Source organism: Cucumis melo, chromosome 1, assembly GCF_025177605.1.
Source record: "Cucumis melo cultivar AY chromosome 1, USDA_Cmelo_AY_1.0, whole genome shotgun sequence".
Lineage (NCBI taxonomy): Eukaryota > Viridiplantae > Streptophyta > Magnoliopsida > Cucurbitales > Cucurbitaceae > Cucumis > Cucumis melo.
Genome location: NC_066857.1, coordinates 30,797,356 through 30,823,765, shown reverse-complemented (window position 1 = coordinate 30,823,765; position 26,410 = coordinate 30,797,356). Strand labels below are relative to the sequence as shown.

Sequence of the window (26,410 nt, the reverse complement as noted above, 5' to 3'; positions counted from 1 at the left end):
CATTCTTGATATAGTCACATATAATACCTTGGTTACGTATTAGGTAGTAGGCCTGATGTCGTTACGTATAGGACTTTAATCAAGGGGCTTTGTTGAACCGGGAATGTTAACATTGCACTTAAATTGCATCGAGAAATTCTCAATGACACCAGTCGATATGGGATTAATTGTAAGCTTGATGTTATTTCCTATAGTATCATCATATATTTGCAAACGATGGCCTTTAATTTAGTTCTAATTTTTAGGTTCCACATTTGATGGAAATCTTTATTCTTGCTCTCTCTCTCTCTCTCTCTCTCTCTCTCTCTAAGGGACCATGGATGATTGAACATTTATAAATCTTTTTGCTCATAAACTAGTGTCTTCTCCAAAGTACCGGAAGATAAGCTATAAAATGTGATGATGCATTGAAAATGATTTAAGAAACGGTGCTTGATATTGCAATTACTACTTAATATGAGAGTTTCTTCAATTAAATAAAAATATTTCACTTGATTAACCAAACCACACCTAAGATCTAGAGTTAAGGTTTAGATAATTCTTATGACTTATAAGGTATTTAAGCCGGGACAACTTATGCAATTTAAATGTAAGATATTTACATAAAAAGAGTGAAGTTTTGAAGACGCAATGGAGATGGATTAATATATTTATAGTAGGGTGTTAGTGTTAAAATAGTCGTCTCCTTTGTTGGTTTTTACTTTTCTTATATGGATCATGTCAAGTGTTAAACACCCAACCCTTATGCTTTCCTTTGTTTGTTTTTAAAATTTTTCTTTCATGAAGTTGATTGACAAGTTAACGTCTTTATAAATTACATTAATCATTCTAGTAATAGTTTTTTGAAATATATCTTCATTTTTATTTTTTCATAGATATAAAAATATTTTCCTTGGATTAGTTCGTACAATAGCCAAATTTCTATGATGAATGAATGAAGCAGCTTTATCGTTTTACCACCTTATTTGATTGCCTATATTCTTCTATTGATTCTAGTTATATTAACACTTGTTACTCAATTGGTATGATAAACTCTATGTAATGTTTGTAAAAACACTAAAACAATGTTGCCATTCATCAACATAAATGTAATTGTTGGCCTTCATTTATCGCCATTTATGAATTTTGGTTTGCCTATTGTTTTAAGATTTTTTTTTTTATCATGATAGATTTTTGATATGGGTAAAACATGTTACATGTTCAAAATGCAATTCTTTTTTTGTTTTTTATTGTTATTACTTGTTATTTTATGTCACTTCTTACCTTTCTCTTAATGTGTTTTGTTGTTCTATTTTTAATTGAATTAAAACAATCTTTTTCTGATCGTATATCAGATAAATTTTCTTACTCAAGCTGCAACAACGAGTCTTCCACGATCAAGGCATTACAAGCAGAGTTATGGGTCGAAAGAACTCAACGAGTCTTCCATGACAAATCTTCAAGCTGGAACGATCATCTTGGGTACGCTTAAATACCTCATCATGGTGCTCTTTATCCAAAGATTTCCAAGATTATTCCCTACAAGAGATATTATTGAATTGGCAGGCCTTTATCTTCTAATTGTTATCAAGAGATGTCTTCATGTTTTCTTTTAATTTTTCGAGGGTCAGAAAGTTGTATCTCTTTACTATGATTAGAATGTATCTTAACTTAAGAGGAAAAGTCTCACTTTGGCCTACTCACTTTGATGTAAACTGTTATGTAATTTGTAGTTGGACACAACAAGGGATGTCAATCTAGTTGATTTGTGTTGGCGTGGCTATTGCACCTTAGGTTATTTGCTCATTGTTAACACGAGATTTTTCGAATAAATTTGATTCGTGGAGTAAACTTGTGTTGATGTTGTATTTATGTTGATTCGATGCGATGTGGTTCGATCTCTAGAATTTGATCATCTGATTCTCTCTCGGCTGGATGCTTATGCTTGATTTGAGGAAGCGAAGCACGTGATGTTCTTGAAGTTGGAGTATTGGAAGAAAGCTTGTATCTTCGAAGAAGCTTCAATCTTAAAGGGTGTTCTTGAAGTTGAAGACTTGGAAGAAAGTTTGAACTTGGATCTTCAAAGGAGTTTCAATCTTCAAATGTGTTCTTGAAATTGAAGACTTGGAAGAGAGCTTGTATCTTCAAAGAAACTTCAATCTTAGAGGGGGTTCTTGAAGTTGAAGACTTGGAAGAAAGCTTGGATCTTCAAAAGAGCTTCAATTTTCGAAGGTGTTCTTGAAATTGAAGACTTGGAAGAAAACTTGGATAGTTTCAATCTTCGAAGGTGTTCTTGAAATTGAAGACTTGGAAGAAAACTTGGATCTTCAAAGGAGCTTCAATCTTTGAAGGTGTTCTTGAAATCGGAGTCTTGAAGAAAACTAACTTGGATTTTCAAAGGAACTTCAATTCAATCTTCGAGGGTGGTCGACTTCAGGAGTTGAAGAGGCTTCTATCTTTTGGGAGAATTCTCTCTAGACCTTATGGAGTAAAAAATTTCCAACCCCACAAATGAAGAGAACTCCTCTAGAGTTCTTTGGTGGGCTTTTATGGACTTGAGCCTGTTCTGGTCCATGGACCATACCTATGGACTCAGTCACATGCATTTGAGTCATATTTTATTTTAGGCTAAATTAACCTTATTTTTGGGTTCAATTGAATTTTAGCCTAACTAAATAATATTTAACTGAACTAAAATAATTAATTTGACCCAATTGTCATAATAAAGATACGTGACATCATTAGAATTGTCCAATCTGTCTTTCAATTTAATTTGAGACAACCAATTTTTTGTTAATCCCAAATATAATTATTTTAGTAAATGATGTGGCAATTTGTGATTGGTTCCAAAATTCTTATTCAACACTCGTTATATATCTCTTATGTACTTTCAGCTTTATCTCTTTATTATTAATAATGACTTAAAGAAAAGATTTGTTTGATTTAGTTAAAAAAACATCACACTTTAAATGCCTATTACAAGTTCTTTATTTGCTCTTTGGATAATAAATGAAACATATTGTCTTCATTTTGTGAGGGATAGAGCGAGGTTAAATTATTGAGTTAGTTTCTTTTAGGTTGTTTGTACTATGTATTTTTTTCCCCTAAATGACCTGTATTTCCTTATTTCCTTACTTCACATGTTGTCTATTATTAATCACTTCAAAGGTGGACTAAAATCAAAGACAATTGGCATTCAAGAATGTCTTAGTAAGAGCGTTCGATGTTGGTAGGAAACTGACATTACATTGAATATTTTTTATAACATAGTTTTCGTTGTCAATCGACACTGCACTTCTATAATGTCAGTTTCAACTCAATTTTGTACTAGTGGTAGTATGTCTAACTTATTTTTATCGAAAGTATAATTGATTGTTTATGTAATGATATGTGTTGTTATGTAACAAATATAGAGGATTATTGTTGTGTTATGCTAAAAGGAGTGAAATGTTTATGATATTGCATGCATAATTTAAAATCACAATTTATCCATCAATACAAAGGACTTAATTTTGAAGAATGGAAAAAAGTTGTTAGTTCCATTTCATTGTTTGATTTATAGGATAAAAGAAGTAATTTGGTGAGATTGTGACGGTTGGATTTGAGTAAAAAGTTTATTGGGTTTGGGTATCTAATTTCAATTCCCCCGTTTCCTTCCATCGCTCCCCGTACGACTCCCTCTGAGTTACATTCAACTCCCCATCCATGGATGACAATCTCCATATCCAACGTTTCCATCTTCCTCCTTCGCCCTCTCATTTCGAGTCTCTCATCGAATCTCGCAACGTTCCCGCTGTAATCTTCTTCATAGTCCCTCCCTCTGATCTTTCTTCCTTGGTAATTCCATCGCATTACCTTCCGTTTCTTATGTTCTATGGCTCCCTAGATTCTTGTAGGATGCGTCAAGGACTGGAGAGCTTTATCGGAGTGGAATCCATACGTTGGCGGTCTTGACAATCTCCAGGTTGTACTTCAACTTCCTTTCTCTTCTCAGTCAGCTTGACCTTGCTCCTTGGTTACTCGTTATGCTGCTGGTTACTTTGAGCTGGTGATTAAATTTTATTTTTAAATTGAACTGTAGGAATGCGCAGGGTCATGCATTGTGGAAGCTATGCTCACTAGAACGGCTCCTGTTTTTTATGGCGACCTTAGAAGCCATGACAGAGTATAATCCTTACCATGTTTCTTAAATTTTTATTTGAAACTGAAACGCAAGGGTCTTTTGCTTTGGTTCTGATGAATGCATTGATCTTTCATAGGTTCCGATTCCATTTTCTACCTTTATTCAAATTTGTAAGCAGCGTCTGCTAGAAAAGAGTCAAGGAAATGTCGTTTCTTCCGAATTAAATTCGAACAGGATGACCGGTCCTGATTTGAAGAAAGACTGTTTGCCTTTTGAAGATGATTCTAAAAGATTATACTTAGCACAGGTTGAAGAGCTTTAGTACAACAGATTGATCATAGATGTAATGCTTGATTCTGCTAATTCTTTTACGAGCTTTAATATCTGCTAGGTCGATTTCAGGTGCCAATTTTGGATGTTATAAATGAAGAAAGGGCACAATTGGAACCACTGAGAAAAGATATTCAAACAGTTTGCATATCTCTCTTCCTTAAGCTACATGTTGTCGAATTCTATTTTTATATAGCTCAAATTTCTAATACCGTTTGATTGGTGTGAAGCCTGCATTTCTGGAGAAAAAGAAGTTAGCCTCTATAAACCTTTGGATGAACAGTGCTCTATCTAGGTCAAGTACTCACTATGACCCACACCATAATGTTCTCTGCATAGTTTCTGGCAGAAAACAAGGTTAGTCATTGATTATCCTCCCTTATCCTGATATCAATTGCTCGTGTTTCTCATTGCACCATACACTTATGATCCTTTTCTATGTTTTATGAAATGAAAGAACGTGACTCTTAATATTGCTTCATTTTGTTGTCTTGTCAACATTAATGTCAACGATAAAGATGATAGAACTCATATCTCATCAATCTGCCAGTGCTCAGTTCTTTGTTTTTTCTTGCTTGTTTGGTCTACACTCTTTGTCGGTCTTATTATCGTTTCTCAATTGTTTTATTTACTTTGTTTTATTTTTACTTTCATTAGTCCTGATGGAAGTTGTTTTTTCCCCTTTTCCGCTCACTAAAAGAAAAAAGGGAAGAACGAGGAACTTAATCAATTTATCTCCCACCTAAATGAGTTAAGAGGAAAAAGGCCGAGGTTCATGTTACCAATTGTCTCTTCCAACTATGAAATGACCTTACTTTTCTGTTCAGCCAATTCAATCCAATTCTTCGCATAATCAATGCCTAGAAGAAGTGAAGAACAATATCTTTTCACTAGGAAATATTAATCTTAGTTGGATTGATGTAACTTAAATCTTGGTAAATTTGTTTCTTTTAAGGAATTACTTTTATTATTGAACGAATTGAAAACGATGGAGAAGAGTCCTTTTTTTAGCCTGGTTTACAAACCTTTAGCGGGGTTTTTTTGTTGGGCTTTGTTTTTGTATCCCTTGTATTCTTTCATATTTTCTCAATGAAAGTTGTTTCTATATATAAAAAAAATGAAAAACAATAGTTAGAAAATCCCTTAACGTAATCCTCACATAATAGATTTTAGTAACAGAACATATTTTTACTCTATGATGGTTAACCTCATAATTGTTGATTAAAATTGCATTATGAATCTAAGCTCTTTGATTAGTAGTATGATAATATCATCATCAAGGGAACCTAAATGTTGAGGCAACAACAAGAGTATTAGCCCTGTGATCAAAAGTAGTATATCATCAAGGACAAACTTATTTGTTGATGCAATCACATTAAATGCTACTGGTTATGGAAAACGCAGTAATAGGTATTAAACCACCAATTCACCAAAAAGCTTAAACTGGTGGTTTAGGGAGGAGATGACAATATAGGGGCTTGAACATAAGACCTCCCTGGATCACTTGCTCTGATATCATATTAAACCACCAATTCACTAAAAAGCTTAAGCTGGTGGTTGAAAGCAAATTTAATTATGTATCACTAACAATAGGGCATGTAAAAACTTTGAGCAAACAAGGGCACTTCACATCCAATGACAGATGGTAAGGTTATAATAACGATGGAACATGTACATCAATAAGTTCTATGTTTCTCTCCGGGTATCATGTGAAGGTCTTTTTAGTTATCCTTCATTTCTGATTCATCTTTTTATAGGCTTGGATTTATGGGTTTATTTATTTTATTTAATTGCATGTCTTTTTGTTATTTCATAATTTTTGAATTAAAGTTCAGTTATTCATAAAGAGAAGTGCCTCAAATCTTATTACAACTAGATCATGCTAAAAGAAGGAAAGTTTATAAAATAGCAAAATATCCTAAATGCCAGTTGGGATTCAAAAGAAAAAAAAAAAAAAGCTTACTTCTGGATGTTCAGCTAGTCTCTAATGCTTAATTGGTAGGAAGCTATTATAGATATAAAAGTTATATCTTAGTAGACCTCTTGTTATAGTTAAAACAGAATGAGAAAACTAATTTACCAACAACCACACTCAATCTATTAATTGCAAAAAATTACTTAGAGAAATCACTTTTTTGATTCTGTGATCTTGCTTTTTATTGGTGTAATACTGTTTCTCCTTTAAATTCTTACTCTCTCTCCTTTTTTTCTCCTATTGGAGAGATTTCTTGTAATCATCTATTTCATTCATCAATCAAATGTTTTCTATTTCCAAAAAATATAAAAATACAAAAAATTAAAAATAATGCTTGTGATAGCTTTATGTTTCCAGTAATTCTGTGGCCCCCTTCTGCAACTCCCTCACTGTACCCGATGCATATTTATGGAGAGGCCTCTAATCATAGGTAAAGTACTGCTTTGTTGTGTTTTTCATGTTTAGTTTCTCTAAACAGTTTAATATAGGTTTTTATCCAAAAAGAAAAGTAAAAACAGTTTAGTATAGGAAGGTATTTGTCCTTGGATTGAATAGATTAAAAAGGCAGTTAATTCTAACTTACCAATTTAAACTTTTGGTTCAAGTACTAGTAGTTTGATGGATCAGTGTCAACAACAGATTTAATTTCTATTCCATATATATATATATATATTTTTCATAATTGTGATATTTGAATGGCCAGCCTCAGTCTTTGTATATTTTGGCAGCTCCGTTTCTTTAGAAAAGCCCGACTATTCACTTTATCCAAGAGCAAAATATTCAAGGAAATCCTCTCAGACAGTTGTTCTTCGAGCTGGTGATGCACTTTTTATTCCAGAAGGGTGGTAAGTAGTAAGATCCAGTATCACTTGTTTATTGATAACGTCCCTAGAAGCTTATCCTAGGATCTCTTGCGGTTTAGATTACATTGTGGAGTTTTGCTTGGGAAGATCAAGCCTTTCAAGAATTGTCGACCCTAAGTTTGGTTGGACATTTTGGAAAATTTCTTCAGTTTGGTTGTACATTTTGGAAGATCTCTTTCTTTGTTTATTACTTGTCAGGATGCTTAGTTTCGTTCTCTCTTGTTTGATTTGGATTGTTTTAGTTCTCTGCATAGGTCTTATGTTTTGTTGTAGAAGGGTTTGTTGTTTTATTTATATATATTTGTATATTGAGAACGAGTCTCTTTCCATTATTACAATGAACAATTCTGTCTCCGTTAACTTTAATATAAAATCTAGGGATCTCTTAATTGCATGAAGGAATTCTTTGATGAATTCCTTATTTTCAATGGGGCAATTTGATACAATGAAGCTCATAAGTTGAGAGAAGTCATTTTTAAGATCGATTCTTAGGAAGCCTATGACAATGTTGATTGGAATTTCCTTGATAGAGTTTTATGACAAAAAGATTTTGGTTCTAAATGACAATCTGTTAGTTCATTGCGTTGGTCAATGGTAAGCATGGGGGTGGGAGTTCTTAGGCAGGGTGATCTGCTTTTCATTTTCCACACATTGATATCTTCTGCTGATTAGTGTTTACTTGGGAGCACAGAAATCTCATTGAGAGTTCTTAGGTGTTAACCATAAGCTCTTTTTGTATTCTTCAATCAAATTTGATTTCTTAACTAAAGGATTAATCTTACGCAAGTAGGGAACTGGTGTGAAAAACCTTTTCATTTGATTTACACCTTTGAATCAAATTTTATTCAACTTTAAGAAAAGCTGTAAATGGTTTACTTTTGGGTCAAAGTCCTATATGCAAAGAAAACCTTTATTTACTTGAAATACTCCCCACGTTCGGTGGCCACCCATCTCCCAAATGTTTCCAATTCAAGTCTAAAGCAAAGTAAGACTTGCAAAAGGGGCATGATGCACTTGACGTTAATTAATAGGCACGCTAAATTTTATTTATCTTCTTTCTAAGATTCAGAACATGATTTATGTATAAGCCTACACAGGGGTTAGCCTTGAAAAGAGCAAGAAAATCTAAATTCTCTATTAAAAGGTAGAAAAGAGAATACAAGGTTTACGTAGAAAACCTAGAACATGGAGTAAAAACCACGATGGAGAGTCTTTTATTATTTTCACACATAATAAAAGTTAGAAAAGAACGCAACTTTATTGGCTCTAGCCAGACCTAATACAGAAAATGAAATAAACTTGGGGTAAAGTAAAATACTAAAAATACAAATCGGGCTATAAACTATAAAAAATGCCATTTTTTTCCCACACTCCTACTCAAGTTGGGGTGTAGATGTCAACCAGACTCAACATCAACAACTTTTTGAGATGGAATATACAGAATACAAATATTGCCATTGTTCAGTTTCTCTTTTATAAAGTGTTTGTAAATCTTCACGTTTTGTTCTACCATGTTGTACAAGATTATTGGATATGCTTATAGCCGCTTTATTATCACAATAGAGCTTCTTAGGTAAAACACATTCTTAATGAAGATCAGACAAAACTTTCTTCAACTGGATTTCTTCACTGATTCCCATACTCTGTATTCAACTTTAGCACTGATTCTAGCTACAAACTTTGGTTTCTTACTTCTTCGAGTATCTAGGTTACCTCACTCAAAAGTACAATGCCCAACGGTAGAGTTTTTGTCAATAACTGATCCTGCCTAATTAGAGTCGGTATAAGTCTCAATGCATTTCCTATCAGTTTTCCTGAACATTAAACCTTTACTCGGAGAGCTTTTCAAATATCTCAGAATTCGATTCACGGCTTCCATCTGTTCTTCATAGGGTGCTTGTATAAACAGACTAACAACATTGACATGATAGGAAATATCTGGTCTAGTGTAAGATAAGTTAATCAGCTTTTCCACTAAGACGTTGATACCTCTCTTTATCAATAGGAACTTTGTCAACAGAATGACAGAATCTCCTAGTTTCGCATTGAATTCCATAGGAGTGTCAGTTAGGTTTACACCTAGTCATGCCTGTTACTTTTAACAAGTCAAAGGTGTATTTTCGTTGTGAGATAGAGATCCCTTCCCTTGATCTTGTCATCTCCATCCAAGAAAATATTTTAGATTCCCTAGATCTTTGATCTCGAACTCATAATCCATTTTCTTTTCCAGCCTGATGATCTCAGTCGCATCATCTCCTGACTAGACAATATCATCTACTTACACAATCAGAACAACAATTTTTCCAGATGCTAACCTTTTTGTAAACTACGTGTGATCAAAGTGTCCTTGAATGAAACCTTGTGACTTAACATATGTAGTAAACCCGTCGAACCACGCTCTCGGGGACTGTTTCAATCCATACAAAGACCTCTTGAGTTTACATACTTGATGAACAAACTAAGCTTCAAAACCTAGGGGCGGGCTCATATAAACTTCTTCTAATCCATGATTCAAAAATATATTTTTCACATCAAGCTGATGAAGAGACCAATTTTTGTCAATTGCAACAGTAAGAAGGATCTGAATTGTGTTTAACTTCTCTACAGGGGAGAAAGTCTCAAAATAATCTATCCCATAAGTTTGAGTAAACCCTTTCACTAAAAGTCTAGCCTTGGACTTGTCTAGAGTTCCATCTGATTTATACTTCAAAGTGAACACCCACTTGCATCCAATTGTTTTATGCCTTTTATTCTTTTCAAGAGTTCCCATTTCTTCCGTGACGACAATCTTCCACTTGGGAATTTCTTTAGCCATATGTATGTTTTTCGATATTGTTGCTCTATCAAGGCTCGCTGTGAACGCCTTGAACTTAGAAGACAAAAAGCTATACATGGGGTACTTGGTGCCAGAATTAGTGCATACTTTATTGAAAAAAGAGACGAAGAGCAAACACAATTTTTATGTGGAAACCCTAGTTCAGGGAGAAAAACCACGGTGAAAATATCTCTTTTTATTATTTTTTCATAATAACAAATGATACAATGGGGAAATAAATAGACTACAACGAGGAATAAGAAAAGAAAAAAATATTAGGTCAAATCTTCCCTTGAGCCAAGCCCACTAAATATAACACTCCCCCTCAAGTTGGGACGTAGATATCAATGAGATCCAACTTGCTAACACAAAAATCAGAGTTTTGTCTGGGAAGTCATGTTGGCTCGAAGGAATGTGCGGGATGCATATGCTACCATTGTCCAATCTTTCTTTGATGAAGTATTGATCAATCTCAACATGTTTAGTTCTATCATGTTGAACTGGATTGTCGGTGATGCTAATGGCTGCTTTCTTATCACAAAATAATTTCATTGGTAACAAAACTTTCTGGTGCTAAATTTCCTTACGTCCCCAAACTCATAGCTCTGTACTTGGCTTTAGCATTGCTTCTAGCCATGACCCCTTGCTTCTTACTCCTCCAAGTTACAAGATTGCCCCATACAAAGGTATAATAATCGGAGGTAGATTTTCTGTTAACAACAGACCCTGCCCAATCTGAATCAGTATAAGCCTCAATAGTTTTCTTGTTTGTCTTTCTGAACATCAATCCTTTACTAGGTGTCGGTTTTAAGTATCTTAGGATTCTGTTTACCCCTCCATGTGTTCCTCATAAGGAGCTTGTACGAACTGACTCACGACACTCACAATAAAGGAAATATCTAGTCGAGTATGGGACAAGTAAATCAACTTATCCACAAGGTACTGATATTGTTCTTTATCAACTGGAACGTTATCATTTGAATTTCCTAGTTTACAGTTGAATCCAATGGGAGTATTAGTAGGATGACACCCCGCATACCTGTCTCAGTCATCAAATTAAGGGCATACTTCCTCTGAGATACGAAGATACCTTCTTTAGATCTAGCTACCTCCATTCCAAGGAAATATTTCAAATTTCCCAAGTCTTTGATTTCAAACTCATCACCCATCCTCTCTTTCAGTTGGATGATTTCAGCATGGTCGTCCCCGGATGGAACAATGTCATCAACATAAACAATCAATACTGCAACATTCCCAGTCTTAGAGACCTTTATAACAAAGTATGGTCAGAGTGTCCCTAATTGTACCCTAGGGATTTGACAAAGGTAGTAAACCTATCAAACCATGCTCTAAGTGATTGTTTCAGACCATATAAAGATTTTTGAAGTTCACACCTGATGACCGAATTGAGCTTCAACCCTTGGGGGGCTCATGTAGACTTCCTCCTCTAGGTCCCCATTTAGGAACACATTCTTAACAACCAGCTGATAAAGAGGCCAGTTTTTGTTCATAGCAACAGATAGTAGGACATTAACTGTATTCAGTTTAGCAACTGGGAAAAAAGTTTCTAAATAATCAACACCATAGGTTGGAGTAAACCCTTTTGTAATGAGCCTTGCCTTGTGTCTGTCAAGGGTTCCATTTGCCTTTTATTTGAGAGTGAACACCCATTTGTATCCCACAGTTTTATGTCCTTAGGTAGAGCACGGATCTCCCAAGTCTGGTTCTTCTCAAGGACTCTCATCTCTTTCATGACAACATTTTTCCACTTAGAACATTCTAAAGCAATGTGGATATATTTTGGTATCACAATAGAGTCAAGGCTGGCTGTGAAGGCTCTAAATTAAGGAGATAGGTTCTCATAAGAAACATAGTTAATAATAGAGTGCTTAGTGCAGGACCTGGTACCCTTCCTTAGTGCAATAGGCAGATCAAGAGACAAATCATGCTTACTAATATTTTCTGAACGATCATTCCTTTCATTTTCAGTAACTCTTGCACTGACCTCATTCTCATCATTACTGTTCTTTCCATTTAGGATGACCTCAGTATCAATATTGCCCTGTTCACCTATATTTTCAGGAATAGTTGTCTTTGACCTGTCACTTTCACTCATTTTACTGTCAGTATGTGAGGCAATAGAATCAGTCATACGAGATCTCGTAAAGGTTCAAAATTTTGGACCGAAGCTGGCTGATTAGCCGGAGATCCAACTTCCTTTCTAAGACTCCTCCTATAATAGGTTTTCCAAGGAACTTGGTTCATAGGTAGGACCGTGATAGAACACCACAGAAGTGTCTATTTATATTGATATGAAATGGTAGTTACAAGAATGGAAAGACTTTGTGTATCAATGGAGTATTGACCACAATGACAGAATTCGCTGTAAAATGTTCAAATGATTACACTTAGAAAAGTGAGGACTCAAGAACAAATGCATAAAAACTTGGACCCTCTGGTCTCCTTTCTCTCGGGAGTTGGCAGCCTTTCTTTACAAAATTTCCATCCCTTTTTTCCGTAACCTCCCTCCTTTTTATCTCTTTCTTCTAACTTTCGGTCCCACCAGTGTGGTCCCTCCCTCTCTCAATTTCTCCTTCATTCGCATGTGCGTTGATATTTTTATTTCTTCTACTGTATTTAAATATTAGCGGGGGCCTAACATTACTCTCCTCCTCCAAATCCACCTTGTCTTCAAGGTGGAAGTCTAGAAATTGTTGTTTGAATCACTGCAGATTTCCCAAGTAGCTTTCATGTGGAGGTAACCCTTTCCAACTAATCAACACTTTCCATTCTTTTGTAGCTGGGTTCTTCTGATAGCCATACACTTCCTTTGGTTCAGTCAACCATTCATGATTCTATGGTATAAGCTAATTCACCTTGGCAGGATCACCCGATGCTTTCTTCAATTGTGATACATGAAAAACAGGGTGTATTGAAAAGCAATTCCAGCTTATACGCTAATTGCACGATCTTCTCTATGATCTTGTACGACCTAAAGTACTTGGGGGATAACTTCTCATTTCTTTTCTTCCTTAAAGTTCAAGAAAACCATGTCTCCTGTTTGGAACCCTACGGCTCTCCTCTTCATATCAGCATATTTCTTCATCTTATCCTGAGCTGCTTGGAGATGCTCCTTCCAAGCCTTTAGTGCAATGTCTCCCTCCTTCAACTGCTGATCTAATGTAGAATTAGGGGTTTCCGTACCGCCATAATGTATTAAAGGTGGGGGTAGTCTTCCATAACTGCTTGGAAAGGATTAATTCCAATGGAGCTTTGATATATTGTGTTGTACCAATATTCAGCTCAGTGCAGCCAATTTATCCATTCCTTTGGTCTCTCTCCACAGAAGCACCTTAGGTGGGCTGCCACTTCTCTGTTTACTACTTCTGTTTGCCCACCGATTATGGATGGTAAGTTGAGCTCCTCTGCAATGTAGTCCATGCTAGTTTGAACATCTCATTCAAAAAATGACTAGTAAAGACTCTATCACAATCTGATACAATCGAGCATGGATAACCATGTAAACATTCCACCTCCTTTACAAACACCTCGCCTACTGTCTTCCCTGTGTAAGGGTGCTTCAATGCTATGAAATGGGTGTATTTACTCATATGATCAACCACTACCATAATTACTTCCCACACTACTGCTCTTGGCAACCCTTCTATGAAATTCATCGAAATATCGGTACAAATAGTGTTAGGTATTTCTAGTGGCATCAACAAGCTTGTTGGAGATAAGGGCAAAGTTTTGTTTCTTTGGAAAATTAAACATTCTTCACAATATTTTTTTACATCTCTTTTCATCCCTTCTCAATTTAGTTCTCCTGTTAACCTCTTATAGGTTCTAAGAAAACCAAAGTGACCCCTAAACATAGAGTCATGATACGTGTGTAATACTGTAGGTAGTAAGGAAGAGGTTTTTGAAAGAACTAACCTTCCCTTGTACTTCAGAACTCCTTGATGCACAGAAAAGTCTTGTACTTCCAGCTTCTGATCTTCTATCTTACTTTTAGTGTCTTTCAATTGCTGATCATTCTTCACTTCCTCCTGAATGATTGCTAAATCTAGCAATGCTAGTGCTGAAATATGATTCAAATGGACTGTTGGTGGTACCCTTGACAAAGCATCGACTGCCATATTTTCTAGGTTCGGTTTATATACTACTTCAAATGAGTAACCCAATAACTTGGCTATCCATTTTTGGTATTGGGATTGTATGACTCTCTTGTCAGTTTTCTCCACAACTTCCTCCCTAACAAATATGGCCTCCACCTCAGCACAACAAACATGACTGCAATTAACTCTCTCTCTCATAGACTGCTTAGCTCTATCTCTCATAGAAAGTGTTTGGTTGAAGGAGGCTATTGGCCTTTTAGCTTGTGTCAACACTGCTCCCACCCCATATCCGGATGCATCAGTTTCAATCTCAAAGTGTAAATTGAAGTTAGGCATTGCTAATACAGGCAATGTCATCATGGCCATCTTTAGTTTCTCGAATGCCATTTGTGCTTCCCCTGTCCACTTATATGCTCCTACCTTCACTCTCCCCTTAAAGTAGGCTAATGAGAAAGAAAGGACGATTCTCAAGAAAGGTAGCATCTATGGAGACAAAGTACTTACGAGAAGACGGATGAAAGCATTTATAGCTTCGTTGGTGCAGATAGTAACCAACAAAAACACATGCTTGAGCCCGAGGAGTAAACTTAGATGGGTTAGGGCCATGGTCATGAACATAGGCTGTACATTCGAATACCCGAAGAGGAACTTCAGAAATGAGGCAGGTAGAGGGATATGACTCTTGTCTGGAGATGTAAGACGCAAGAAGGCATTTGGTTGATAAGATAAGCTGCAATGAGGACAACATCGCCCCAGAGATAGGAAGGAAGGGAAGTAGACAACATAAACGAACAAGCAACTTCCAATAGGTGACGGTTTTTGCACTCGGTTACCCCATTTTGTTGGGGGGAATAGCCATAGTAACTTTGGTGGACAATGCCTTTGGAGGACAAAATCTCACTGAGGCTGTGGTTTTGGAACTCATGATCATTGTCACTTTGCAAAATAGCAATCTTTGCATTGAACTGCATTTCTACGATGTTATAGAAGTCCTTGAAGACAAAGGTGACCTCAGATTTTTCGGAGACGAGAAAGACCCATGTAAGACGGGTATGGTCATCAATAAAGGTTACGAACCACCGTTTCCTAGATGAGATAGTTATCTTGGATGGCCCTATACATCACTATGAACAAGTGTGAAAGGGTAGGTTGGTTTGTATGGTTGTGAAGGAAAAGAAACCCGATGTTTTTAGCCCGAATACAGACGTCACAAGATAAGGTAGAGACATGAAGTTTAGAGAAAAGATGAGGGAATGAATGTTTCATATATTAAAAATTAGGATGACCTAAACGAAAATGCCACAATATGCAATCTTGTTCCGAAGTAGTAAAATAGGAAGATAAAAGACTAGTCCTAGAAATGCTACTAGAAGAGGTGTCGTCATCAAGGAGGTAGAGTCTCTTACTATGCCAGGCAGTGTCAATCATCTTCTCCAAGCTCAAGTCTTGAAAAGAGACGAAATCAGGTAAGAATATTGCTTTGTAGTTTAACTCATAAGTAATCTTGCTTATAGATAGCAGATTATAAGAAATTTTGGACATATGCAAAACATATAAGGAGAGCTCTACATAGGGAGAAATCTTCCCCTTCCCAGCAATGGGGGCCAAGGAGCCATATGCAATTCTAATTGTTTCGTTGCTAGCACATGGAATATAGGACACAAAATGTTTAGAGGAACCAGTCTGATGATATATGGCGCTAGAATCCAGAATCCAAAATCCAGGGGTTCTTCCTACGCTAATAAGACCAAAGGACGGTATACATACTTGATTGGTCAACGACACCTAAAGTAGCAAGACTGGGATTGGTTTGGTTCCCGTGTGGATTGGGTGGTTAAGAAGGTCCAGCAGACTCGCTCACATACGCTCGTCTTGTGTTCTATTTCTCATTGGGAGAGTGTTTCTTACCTCTTGGAGGACGACCATGTAACTTCCAACTTTGTTCCTTTGTATGCCATTGTTTTTTCCAATGCTCACAGACAAGAACTGATTTTCCATTGTGCTTGTCACTGCCACTGGTAGAGGACCTCACACTAAAAGCAGTAGAGTCAATAATAGGAGTTGCCAAAATACTCATAGCACTTGTGCATTCCTCCTCGAGGCGGATTTCATAATAGACTTCCATCAGGAAGGGAATCGGTCTCTGGCCTAGTACACGCCCTCGAACTACATCAAACTTAGGATTAAGACCAGCGAGAAAGTCATAAATCCTGTCAATTTCTTCAATTCTAGAGTAATGCAAACCATCGTTGAGATTGCTCTAGACTAGTTCTCTGCTAGGTCCATTTCCTGCCAAATAAGAGAGATTATTAAAAAAGGATGTGACATCCATAGTTCCTTGCTTGCATTCATGATCCTGCTTCTCTAGTGTGTATAGGAGAGAGGCATTCTGATTTTTGGAATATAGTTTTTGGGTTGTGTCCCAAATATCCTTAGCAATTGCAACGTACAGTAAGGGTTTGTTGATCTATGGCTCCATCCTATTGATCAATGTGGATTGAAGAAGAGAGTCCTCTCTCTTCCAGTACCGTTCCTGTGGGTCTTCCAGTAGAGGACGTGGTATTTCTCCTGTCAGAAAACCAAATTTATGTCGTCTTTTAAGGACAATTTTCACTGACTGAGACCACGAGAAATAGTTATTATCGTTCAATTTTTCCTTGAAAAATATCCCTTGGACTGTGTCATTGTATTAGTCACATAAGAAGAGGATAAAGTGGGGAATGAGGTTACCAGATTCTCAAAATACATCGGTACAAGTGTATGAAGGCCATGACCCGGAGTGTTGGATGTTGCCGCTAGCCTCAATTGCTGCAATCTGTTGTCGAAGTCCTTCCAGTTGTTGAGTGAATTTAAGGGTTCCTAACATCAAGATGGTAACTAGGTCAGTGAGTGGTAGGGCATACAAATTTGACTAAGAAGCGGTGGTGGCTGGTCGGAATTAGGTGGCAGCACATGGATCGGCACGTGGGGGACACTATAGGTCGCGGATGAAGACAAGGGTGGCATAGCTAGGTCGGCCGGCGGCATTTGAATAGGATGAGCTGGCGTATGTAGCTTCGGCGGCGGCACGTGGATGGTTTCTGACGGCGCAGATGATGAAAAGAGTTGCGAAATTAAGTTCCTCGACGTTGTCTGAAGACTGTGGAACCATTCATCTATGGAAGCATTGATCCAAGCATTGGTAGCGGCACTAATACCGGCGGCTGTCTCCTCTGTTTGGTTTCCATCACAAGTTGTGTTATCTAGGGTATGATCACTTTTATCCCTCATTCTTGTCATCCAGAGACTTTTTATTCTCTTCTTTCTTTCTTTTTTTTCTTTTTTTTTTTTGTAATGATTTATATCTTTTTAATTTTCATTTTTCCATTCACTAGTTAGTTTCAGTTGTTTTGGGTTTCCTAGTACTACCTCTTTGGGAAACGGAAGTTGATTGAAAGGGAAAAACCCACACATCATTCTGGAAAAGATGTCCTGAAGAGGATACCGATACATTATTTCATGTAAGAACCTAGTTGACCAGATTTCTTTGCATATAGGATTTCAGTCTGTTAGATATAAAATCGCAGGCCTTCATCTTTCCTCCTTGATTGATGATCCAGTTTGGGCCACGATCTCTGAAGCTTCTTCCATTTGCAGCTCCTTCGTTTGACTGTCGTTTATTCCTAGTCCTGGTAGAATTTGTTTCTATGTTCCTTATTGAGTTGTAATGGCTGTGTTTATCCCCCAATTGAACTTTATTGATTGTTTGGTCCGTTATTTTGTTGGATATGATGAGGGTGCTAAGAGGGTGCCAACCTAATTGAGATGCCTAGGTGCACCTTTTGATCCTTGTTTGGTTTTATTTTGTTTGCTCATTATATAATCCTTTATAAGCTGTTATCTCATTGTTTATTAATGAACGAGGTTGTTTCCTTTAAAAAAAAGTCTGTTAGATACAAACTAAAAAGTTTAAGAACCTATTAGGCTAAAAGTTCAAACCAAACAAATACAAACCTCAAAAGTTTAAGGACTAAACTTTTGATTTAACTTAAATAGATGCCACTTGATTCTCTGCAGATCTTGTTTAGTTTTTTTGCCCTCACTAGACTGCATTCTTTGCAATTCTAATAGGCCCTGCTCTAAATTTGGTTTATTGTACTTTCTTTGATATATATGGGTTAGATATTTCAGTGTTCTCCGACAGGTTTCATCAGGTTGATAGTGATGAGTTAACCATTGCTGTTAACTTTTGGTGGCAATCCCACATGATGTCCAGCGTGTCAGACCACATGGATGCATATTACTTGCGTAGAATATTGAGAAGGTACTTTAGTTTCTAGCTTCCTAAATTTACAATTTCATTTGGTAAACTAACCCGATGCATTTCTGTTTCTTATCTAATTCTGCTTGTTGGACGACTCTGGTAATTCGAAGATTGATGGACAGAGAAATGGTATGTAGTAATACTTTTGACTTTATTTCTTGGGAAAGGTTCTCCTAACTATTTTAAGGTTAAATATGCCATTTCAATTGTCTCTACGTCTTATACTTTCATTCATTCTCAAAACTTCCTTTCAATTAAAAGAAAAAAAAATTACCCACAGCCTCTAGATATATATCTTTCTTTATAAATCAAATCCATACTGACTAACATCATCAATATTGTATCATGAAATGATGGAGACGGTGGCATGACATTTAAAAAGATTATTTTTCTAGAAGTTGACTTTTTTTTCTTATAAATATCTTCCCATTTTTTAGAAAGGAAACGGGACTTTTCATTGATAACATGAAAAGAGTTGATTAACACTCAAATTACATGTGGAAGAAAATAAAACAAGATATAGCAGAAATTGACAACAGAGACGGACCATGATAAAAAATCTGCATTCCAAAGATCGGCCGGACAGATGGGAAGTAATATAAATCTGCAATAACTAGTTAAATTTGAGTACAAAACCATCAACTCAATCCTAGGAACCTTGAAAATCTGCTGCCAATACCAGGTTCAAAAGGATCAATAGAATCTACCGGTAACCAAGCCCTGCAAATACTTATCCAAAGCTCAAACCAATTTTTACATATGCGTATCAATAAAAAATCTTTCCCATGTAAGCTCTGAACCAATTTAAATCACTTCGACAAAAGGCCTCCAAAGAGCTCCACAAAAGACCAACCAAAATCCAGAAATTCCACAATTATTTAATGCAAGTTTGGTAAAACATTCCTTTTATATCACTAGAAAAATATTTCAAGAGGTAACCTAAACTGAATGATGTGTAGCTTCATAAAATTGCAAACCACAAATCTCAATGATGGAGGAGAGATGTGGCAGAATTTTAGGAGATAGAGGAAGATTTGCAGAAGGGACTTTAAACACCCCCCTTTCTTATGACTTTTGAAAAAAATTACCAAAAACTTCACCTTAATTCTCAACAGAAAACTTATCCTCAAAAGCAGAAAACTCACAACTATCTACCCCATCTAATCCAATTGAAATTTTTTGATTGAGTAGAGTCTGGTTGTCTCTTTTGAGGATAGAATGGATAGTTACATAACTTGTATAAAATACTGTTTTCGATCTCAAATTGTTAGGCAGGGACTTTATTGAAAATTTTGGATATCTTATGGATAAAGTTAAGTGGCAATCTGCTGGAAAACCCATATAATAAAGCCGCTTACCCATTCACCAATTTGTAGTATAAGGGAAGTACAATGCATTTCTCTACCATGTACACAAGCACAACTCAAGATGTTCTTGAATGTAGTTATGGTGGACACCTTTTAGATGGAAAAACCGGTCCTTTGGCTAAACATCATTTGGGCAATTATGTGTTCTATATGCTTGAAAAGAATTCTTGCATCCTTACATATAAAGAACATGATACTCAGTCTCTTCTATCTTCATTTATATACCTATCTCTAATTTGGTATAAATTAAATTCTTAATTTTGTAACTATAGTTTATCTTCCCTTGTAGCTCATTGGAATATATTTTTCATTCCTTTATTGTGGCAGATACTTCTAATAGAGTGTGTATGATGTATTATTGCATTAATTAACATTTTGAAGACTGCATCACTTCAGTCATGGGTGCAGCCCATTCATATACTTGTGGGCTTCAGAAGATTGACCTTTGTGTGTGATGTAAAGAGTATCCAGATTGGGTACAATATATGGACATATTTTCTAGAATCTCAATGAAGCTCTGAAGAATTTAAAATAACTGTAATCAAAGAGAGACCGTTGCTTCTAGAAAGGGTTTCTCGTAGAGTATTGTGCTTAAGCTGAAGCTATTCTGGCCTATGTTTTTGAAAACTTGCAAGCTATGTTCACTAACCGTATGATGAAAATTTATAGACTGAGTTTGAATACTCTATCTTCATGAACTTTTCATTATGATTTTTTTTTCTTTTTTCTTTTTTGGATAAAAGCTATAATCGTAGAGTTGGTTTTGACACACTTAAAATTAAGGACAGAATGAAGTTTTGCGTGTGCCTTGCTCTCTTGCTGAGATGGATGAAACTAAGAGCCATGAGCCTGACGTATTGGGTATCAAAGGGATGGGTAAGGTTCTCTTCCCCACTCCAGATGTTTCAATAGTATTTTGAACTCTCTTGAAAGTGCGAGAAAAGAGTTTAGAAATTACATTTTAAATTTGGTGGCTGAGACAATTTGGTGGCTGAGACAATTTGGTATATTGATCTTTATTATTAATTACTAGATCAAGGTGTTCAATGTTTGAGTCAAGCATTTGAAGGTGGGGATTTGAAGGAGAAAGAGCTAAGGGAAGAAACTTTTTCTCATGAACTTGAACTTTGCAGTGCCCGAGCTCTGCATGGGCTTATGACTTTAGTTCATGACCACGTCAGTGTTTCTGATCAAACTGGAGCCCTACAATCTAGTTCTACAAATGGTTCTGCAGACGGGGAGGAGAGTATGAATTTCACTAGTTTAAATAGCTTGGAGAACGATCAAGTAGCTATCTCTATTTGGAATTTGGAACCATGCGTTCTTCAGAAGGTCCTTCTCACCATGGCAGTGAGTTCTTTTCACTTCTCTGTTACATTTACAAGATTGAAATTGTTTTTTGTGGAAGGCATGGAGGAAATTAGTCTATTCCAATTATTGTCTAGTCTAATTAATAAACTAAGGCTTCTCAATATTGTAATAGATGCGTGAATATATTCTTTGGTTGTCAAACCATTTTAGTTTTAGTCTGTTATAGATGTGCGGAATTGTTCCTCTTTCTTTGCTTTCCCCATTCTTTGTTTCTTCCTTAGCTTGTCATCTTATACTACTTTCTTTTCAATCCAGAATAACTTCCCAAGAACTCTAGAGGCTCTTATACTGCACTTGCTTTCACCAATTGGAGCAGAGGTTCTTACTCGAAAATTTGATCAGATGGACCAACGAAACACTGCGGAAGATCAGTTAATTATATTGTTACAAAAAAGAAGTTTCTTTTTTCCTCTTATTATGGAGGCTCAGGGAGAAATCTGACTCTTGTCTTTTATCTCTTTCATCTCAGGAAAAGATTCTACGAAGTTTTCTATAGTTCATTTGATGATCAATTTGCTGTGATGGATGCAATTCTAAACAGGAAAGAGTCTTTTGCCCGTCAGGTCCATTGTAACTCTATTTGACAGCAATATATATTTTTTTCTTGAGTTATTTTATTTATTTATCCTCTATTTTACTTCAATCATGATATCTTCCCTTTTTATCATATCCATAGATATAGCTCTGTGCAATTTGTTTTAAATAATAGGGAGGATATGCCTTCTGTCCTCTTTTTCTCTTTTCTCAGAACATAGTACTGAGCACACAAGTAGCCGGTAATAGTAATCGATCTCGAAGCAATCTTTGTGGAATAACAACAAAAGCTCTTCTCACATGGTTGTCATCCTCCATATATTTGGTTGGCCACCAATTGGAAACGGCACTCTGCAATTGTGTGCTCAGCTTTTTTGTTCATGTGAAATATCCACTTCTTTGTAGCTACTAGGCAACCTTGAAAAATGAAAAGCATATTTACTCATCCCAAACCGCCTTTTACTTTGGCAATTAATTTGATTTGGATACTGTTATATAAGTTTATATTGAAAAGATCCTAATCAATATTATATTGTCATGTTGCCTTCTAGGAACTGCAAATCTGTGTTTTGGGTTGTTATACTGTTCACTTTCAATACAAGAAGCAGTTTATTTATTTATTTTTCTGTTTTGAGCTTTATTATTATCAATAAAGAGGTCTGTTTCCTTTTCTAAAAATAAGAAAGAGCTTCAGTTTGATCAATTGCCTAAACCAGAGTGCTTTCTCCTCACAACTTTAAATATCTCAAATATTTGTTCCCTTCCGTGAATTTGACTTCTTTTGTTTATTTTGAATCTCAGAGAATGTGCATGTTCTCTGCCCATAGTTTTCTAACTATACTCTTACTGATGTCTAATTTTTGTAATTTATTACGCCATTTCAGTGTGGTGTTTTGAAGGCAAAGTATATTTATTTCCAATCTGCCTTTATTTTTTTTGAAAAAAAAAACATTGTTATTCTCATCGCCATAGAATAGGCAACTAGCCACCTTATTCATTTCTACTTTCTTTTATGTGTTCCCTAATAAATAAGCATGACCAACGAATATGCTGTTGAAAACGCTTTGGAACTTTACTTTCTGATGTTGTTGTGGTATTGTTATTAAACTTTACTTTAATTTCTGCGGCAGGTGTTCAAGAGTGTGCTGGATAAATATGTGGGAGTAAACTTAAATGGGCCAAATCCGGGAACTTGAGGAAGTCCTTTAAAGAAATTGGTCCTGCAGATTCTGCAGCATATCGATGCTATCCATTTTCTAAAGCTTTTCCTCAATTGGTACTTTTACGTATAAGTTATCCACAACTATGTAGAATATTAATCTTTACCTACTCTAGCCATTACTTTGTAATTTCTTTCAGTTCTATTTTATTTTGTAAATTTGCGTAGGGAAGAAAATAAAAGGTTGCTTAAAATCAATGTCATTTATACTTCATTTTTATACTTCCATACCTCCATTTATCTTCTAGTTTGCCGAAGTAAACCAAGGGCGACTGGACTTTTACATTTACCCCATTTCTTCCAGCCAAGGAAATAAAATTCATTTAGTTATCTTATTAAAAAAATCCTTTAGTTAACAAGGTTAATGAACTAAACTATTGTAATTTAGGAATAATGACGTATGCAGCAAGTGAGAACCTAATGCTCCTGCCTGATACTTTAGTTGGTGATTAGTTTGCCTAGGAGCTTCTGTTTATCTACAGATGAGACCGAAAAGTACGTTAGGATCCACAACCGATGACCCTATTTTCAATTACTCTCCTACTTTGACCCTTTTTACCCCTATGATGTCGTGATTATTCTTCTGGCTGTATGTGAACTGAACTTTGCCAAGATGGCGACAAGGATAGGAAAACCATTATGATAGGCCTAATTAGAACGAATAAGAGGATTGTGGAGGGAGTTAGATGGGGAATGTAATTTGTAATGAATATTCGTTTCTTGTAGAGTGGGGATTTCCAAGATGGGTTTTAGAGAAAAGATTGGGGAGGAGGGGGGGGGGGGGGGGGGGGGTAACATAGAGATCTGCAGTAGAGAAAAGCCATTGGAAAAGAAGGGTCTGTAAATAAACAAGATTGGAAGGAAGGAAAGAGGGAAAAGAAAAGGTGGTTGAGATGAGATTCCCTGATGGATGATGACATGGGCAGGTAAATTTAATAGAAGAAGAGGGGGTGGGGTGAGGGAATAGAAGCTTTTTGATTTTGTCTGTTTGTGCAGCATAGATGGGAGATAAAAAAAGATGCAGTCTTTTTTACCAGGCAAATGGCATATTGTACCTTAATCCTGCAACTCATGCACATACTTTCTAAAAGCTAGGATATGCCATAATGCCCAACCCTCCTTTCATTAATCCCCAGATTCTTTCTCTCTCTCTCTCTCTCCCTGTGTTTTTGTCTCTCCCTCCTCTCTCTCTCTCTGTCTTTTCTCTGTGAATATCCTAACCTTTTCTTTGGTTAAGTTGATTAGCTTTACCATTTTTATAAATTCTTTTATATTCAAAGTAAGCTGACTCCATTTTTACACAGTGGCTGCAGGAATCATATAAAGGTAGATGCACCACTTTGCATTATCACCATGGCTTTGAGTATATTAAATAATATATTCACATAATTGATTTGACCTCTTGTTAATTTCTATGTTATCTTTCCCTATGTCAATTTTTCTAGCCTTACAATTACAATGCTATTTTCTCAAAGTATTTTGTTGGAATTGAAATTTCTCTAGCCATAGAATGAGAATGTATCCATAATTGAAAAAAGAAGAAAAAAGAAAAGACTCCCCCTTTTTTTTGTTTTAAAGTAAAGTATATGATTTCTTTTGAAGCATGCTGAAGAATATATATTTTGCTGCACCAATGATTGAAATGATGATCTGATAACAGTAGACTAGACTATATGAGAAAGCAGAGAAGGACAAGGTTTAAGAGTCAATTATTGGGATGTTATTACAGGTTAAGCTGCCTACTAAAGGTTGTGATGTGGGGAATATGCACAGAAATTGATAAAGGCTTCTCTTAGCAACAACAACTACAAAAGAAAAGACTCACCACAGAATTGCAATTCAAACTTCCGGAGCTCTTTGTTGGTATCATTTTCATCCCCGTTGACATTTTTTCTTTACTGTCTTTAATTTAATTTTTTTTTCCTTCTTTTCTTTTCTTTTTCTTTTCTTTTTCTTCCTTTAGGTTTTAGTTTGCATCAGTACCTAAGTCCCGGACCACCACCACAAACCATCACTCACTGAGGCACAAATTCACATAACACCAAACTTAGTTTGCCTTTATTTTTTAAGAGAACAAACAAAGAAAAAAAAAAAAAAGACTCGCACTTGCAACCAAATTTTACTGCTCCTCCTGACTTTAGAAAAGGCTACTCTATTAAAATATTTCCAGTAATTCTTAGTACCTCTAGAAAAGTTGTGAAGAAAAAGAAATTCTTGGGATTTGATCTTTTCAACTCGAATTGCACCCATGGTATGGAAAAAAGAATGTTTATCTTCCCCATCTATTTTCCACGGTCTTCGAGTCTCCCTCTCTTTTCTAACTTATTGCCATTTTCTTTTGCCAATTCTTGCCTATGATTGTAATGGTAAAATAAGGTTGAATCTCTGATAGGACAAATAATTTGAGTGTTGCACGAATTGGTTGGTTTGATTTGGTTTTTCCCACTTCCAACTTTGGTGGCTAAATTTGGATTTTTCGAACATGGTCTTCTTCATTGACATTAAGACTTTAGTTACTTTTTTAGCTCCATTCTTTTAACTCTAATTTACTTTTATGCCTTTTAAAATTTTTATTGTTGGTTGCACTTTCTCAAGGACCCCACAATGAAAAAACACCTCACTCTCTAAAAGATACATAGGTCATTTCTTTACCGATTAGTTTGTGATGAAACCTCATATTTTTCTAATATAGTATTAGCTAATATAGTATTAGCACATGAAGTCCAAATAGATATTCAATCTAAGAAAAAGAATGGTAACCTTAAAGAGATACTGTATTGATAGGTATTGTCGAAAATCTCACATTTAAAGAAATTGAGACTTCAAACTCTTTATAAGATATGCGTAGTTACTTTGTTCATCGTTAATTAACAGTGAGAGAAAATCCATGTTTCTCTCAAAGTCGCTCCAAAATAGAATTAATTCTAGCCCAATACCTTATAAAACTCAACCTAAATCAATACATTTTTGTGTCAATTTTTTTCCTAGTTTCTTTGTCAAAATTCTAACCCACAAACATTCTTGCCCTAAAATCCTTTACCCAAGTATAAAATTTGCATTGCCTGAAAGTATTCGTGTATGAATCATTCAATTTGTCATTTTCAACTTCATCACCATCAACCTCACTTCCTCCTAACTTAACTTGACTATTGATAAGCACCATACTAGTATTGAGTCAAATGCTCGATACTCAATATCTTTTTCTTAAGATTTTAACACCTACTTTTTTCAACTTATGCGTTGAAAAGTGATATTTCATAGTATTAAATGTCACACCATCAAACTCATTTATCGTATTCACTTACTACATTGGGTTTTTGTTATTTTTTTAGTACAAAAGGACATGCTAGACTATGATGTAAAAGGTAAAAACTTCATTTTGCTAGCCAAATTTACTCAGAACTTTGAACACG

General features: G+C 35.8%; 1 protein-coding gene across 11 annotated transcripts; it reads left to right on the top strand.

The window, feature by feature from the left end:
* Positions 1-3,577: 3,577 nt before the first annotated feature.
* LOC103492647 (lysine-specific demethylase JMJ31) lies at positions 3,578-25,282 on the top strand. Of its 11 annotated transcripts, none has more exons than XM_017045591.2 (18): positions 3,578-3,774; positions 3,866-3,943; positions 4,061-4,144; positions 4,239-4,409; positions 4,505-4,573; positions 4,663-4,789; positions 6,765-6,837; positions 7,136-7,252; positions 18,387-18,506; positions 18,617-18,635; positions 20,662-20,749; positions 20,907-21,223; positions 21,500-21,615; positions 21,714-21,807; positions 21,993-22,160; positions 22,909-23,054; positions 24,727-24,856; positions 24,961-25,282. In XM_017045591.2, the coding sequence occupies exons 1-16, from the start codon at positions 3,685-3,687 to the stop codon at positions 22,972-22,974; spliced, it is 1,797 nt and encodes a 598-aa protein (XP_016901080.1). In that variant the 5' UTR covers positions 3,578-3,684; the 3' UTR covers positions 22,975-23,054; positions 24,727-24,856; positions 24,961-25,282. The 11 variants fall into 11 exon arrangements, with proteins under 11 accessions (XP_016901080.1, XP_050936615.1, XP_016901079.1 ...); XM_051080658.1 differs by adding an exon at positions 24,302-24,323 and having other exon boundaries at positions 24,727-25,282; XM_051080665.1 differs by adding an exon at positions 24,302-24,323 and having other exon boundaries at positions 3,579-3,774; positions 21,993-22,081; positions 24,727-25,282.
* The last annotated feature ends 1,128 nt before the right edge of the window (positions 25,283-26,410 follow it).

Bases quoted from the DNA above. Each gene is read 5' to 3' on its own strand.
- LOC103492647 (XM_017045591.2), top strand. From the start codon at position 3,685: ATGGATGACAATCTCCATATCCAACGTTTCCATCTTCCTCCTTCGCCC. The intron at 6,838-7,135 runs GTAAAGTACTGC...ATATTTTGGCAG, and splicing joins GGAGAGGCCTCTAATCATAG to CTCCGTTTCTTTAGAAAAGC. The intron at 22,161-22,908 runs GTGAAATATCCA...TTTCTGCGGCAG, and splicing joins TGCTCAGCTTTTTTGTTCAT to GTGTTCAAGAGTGTGCTGGA.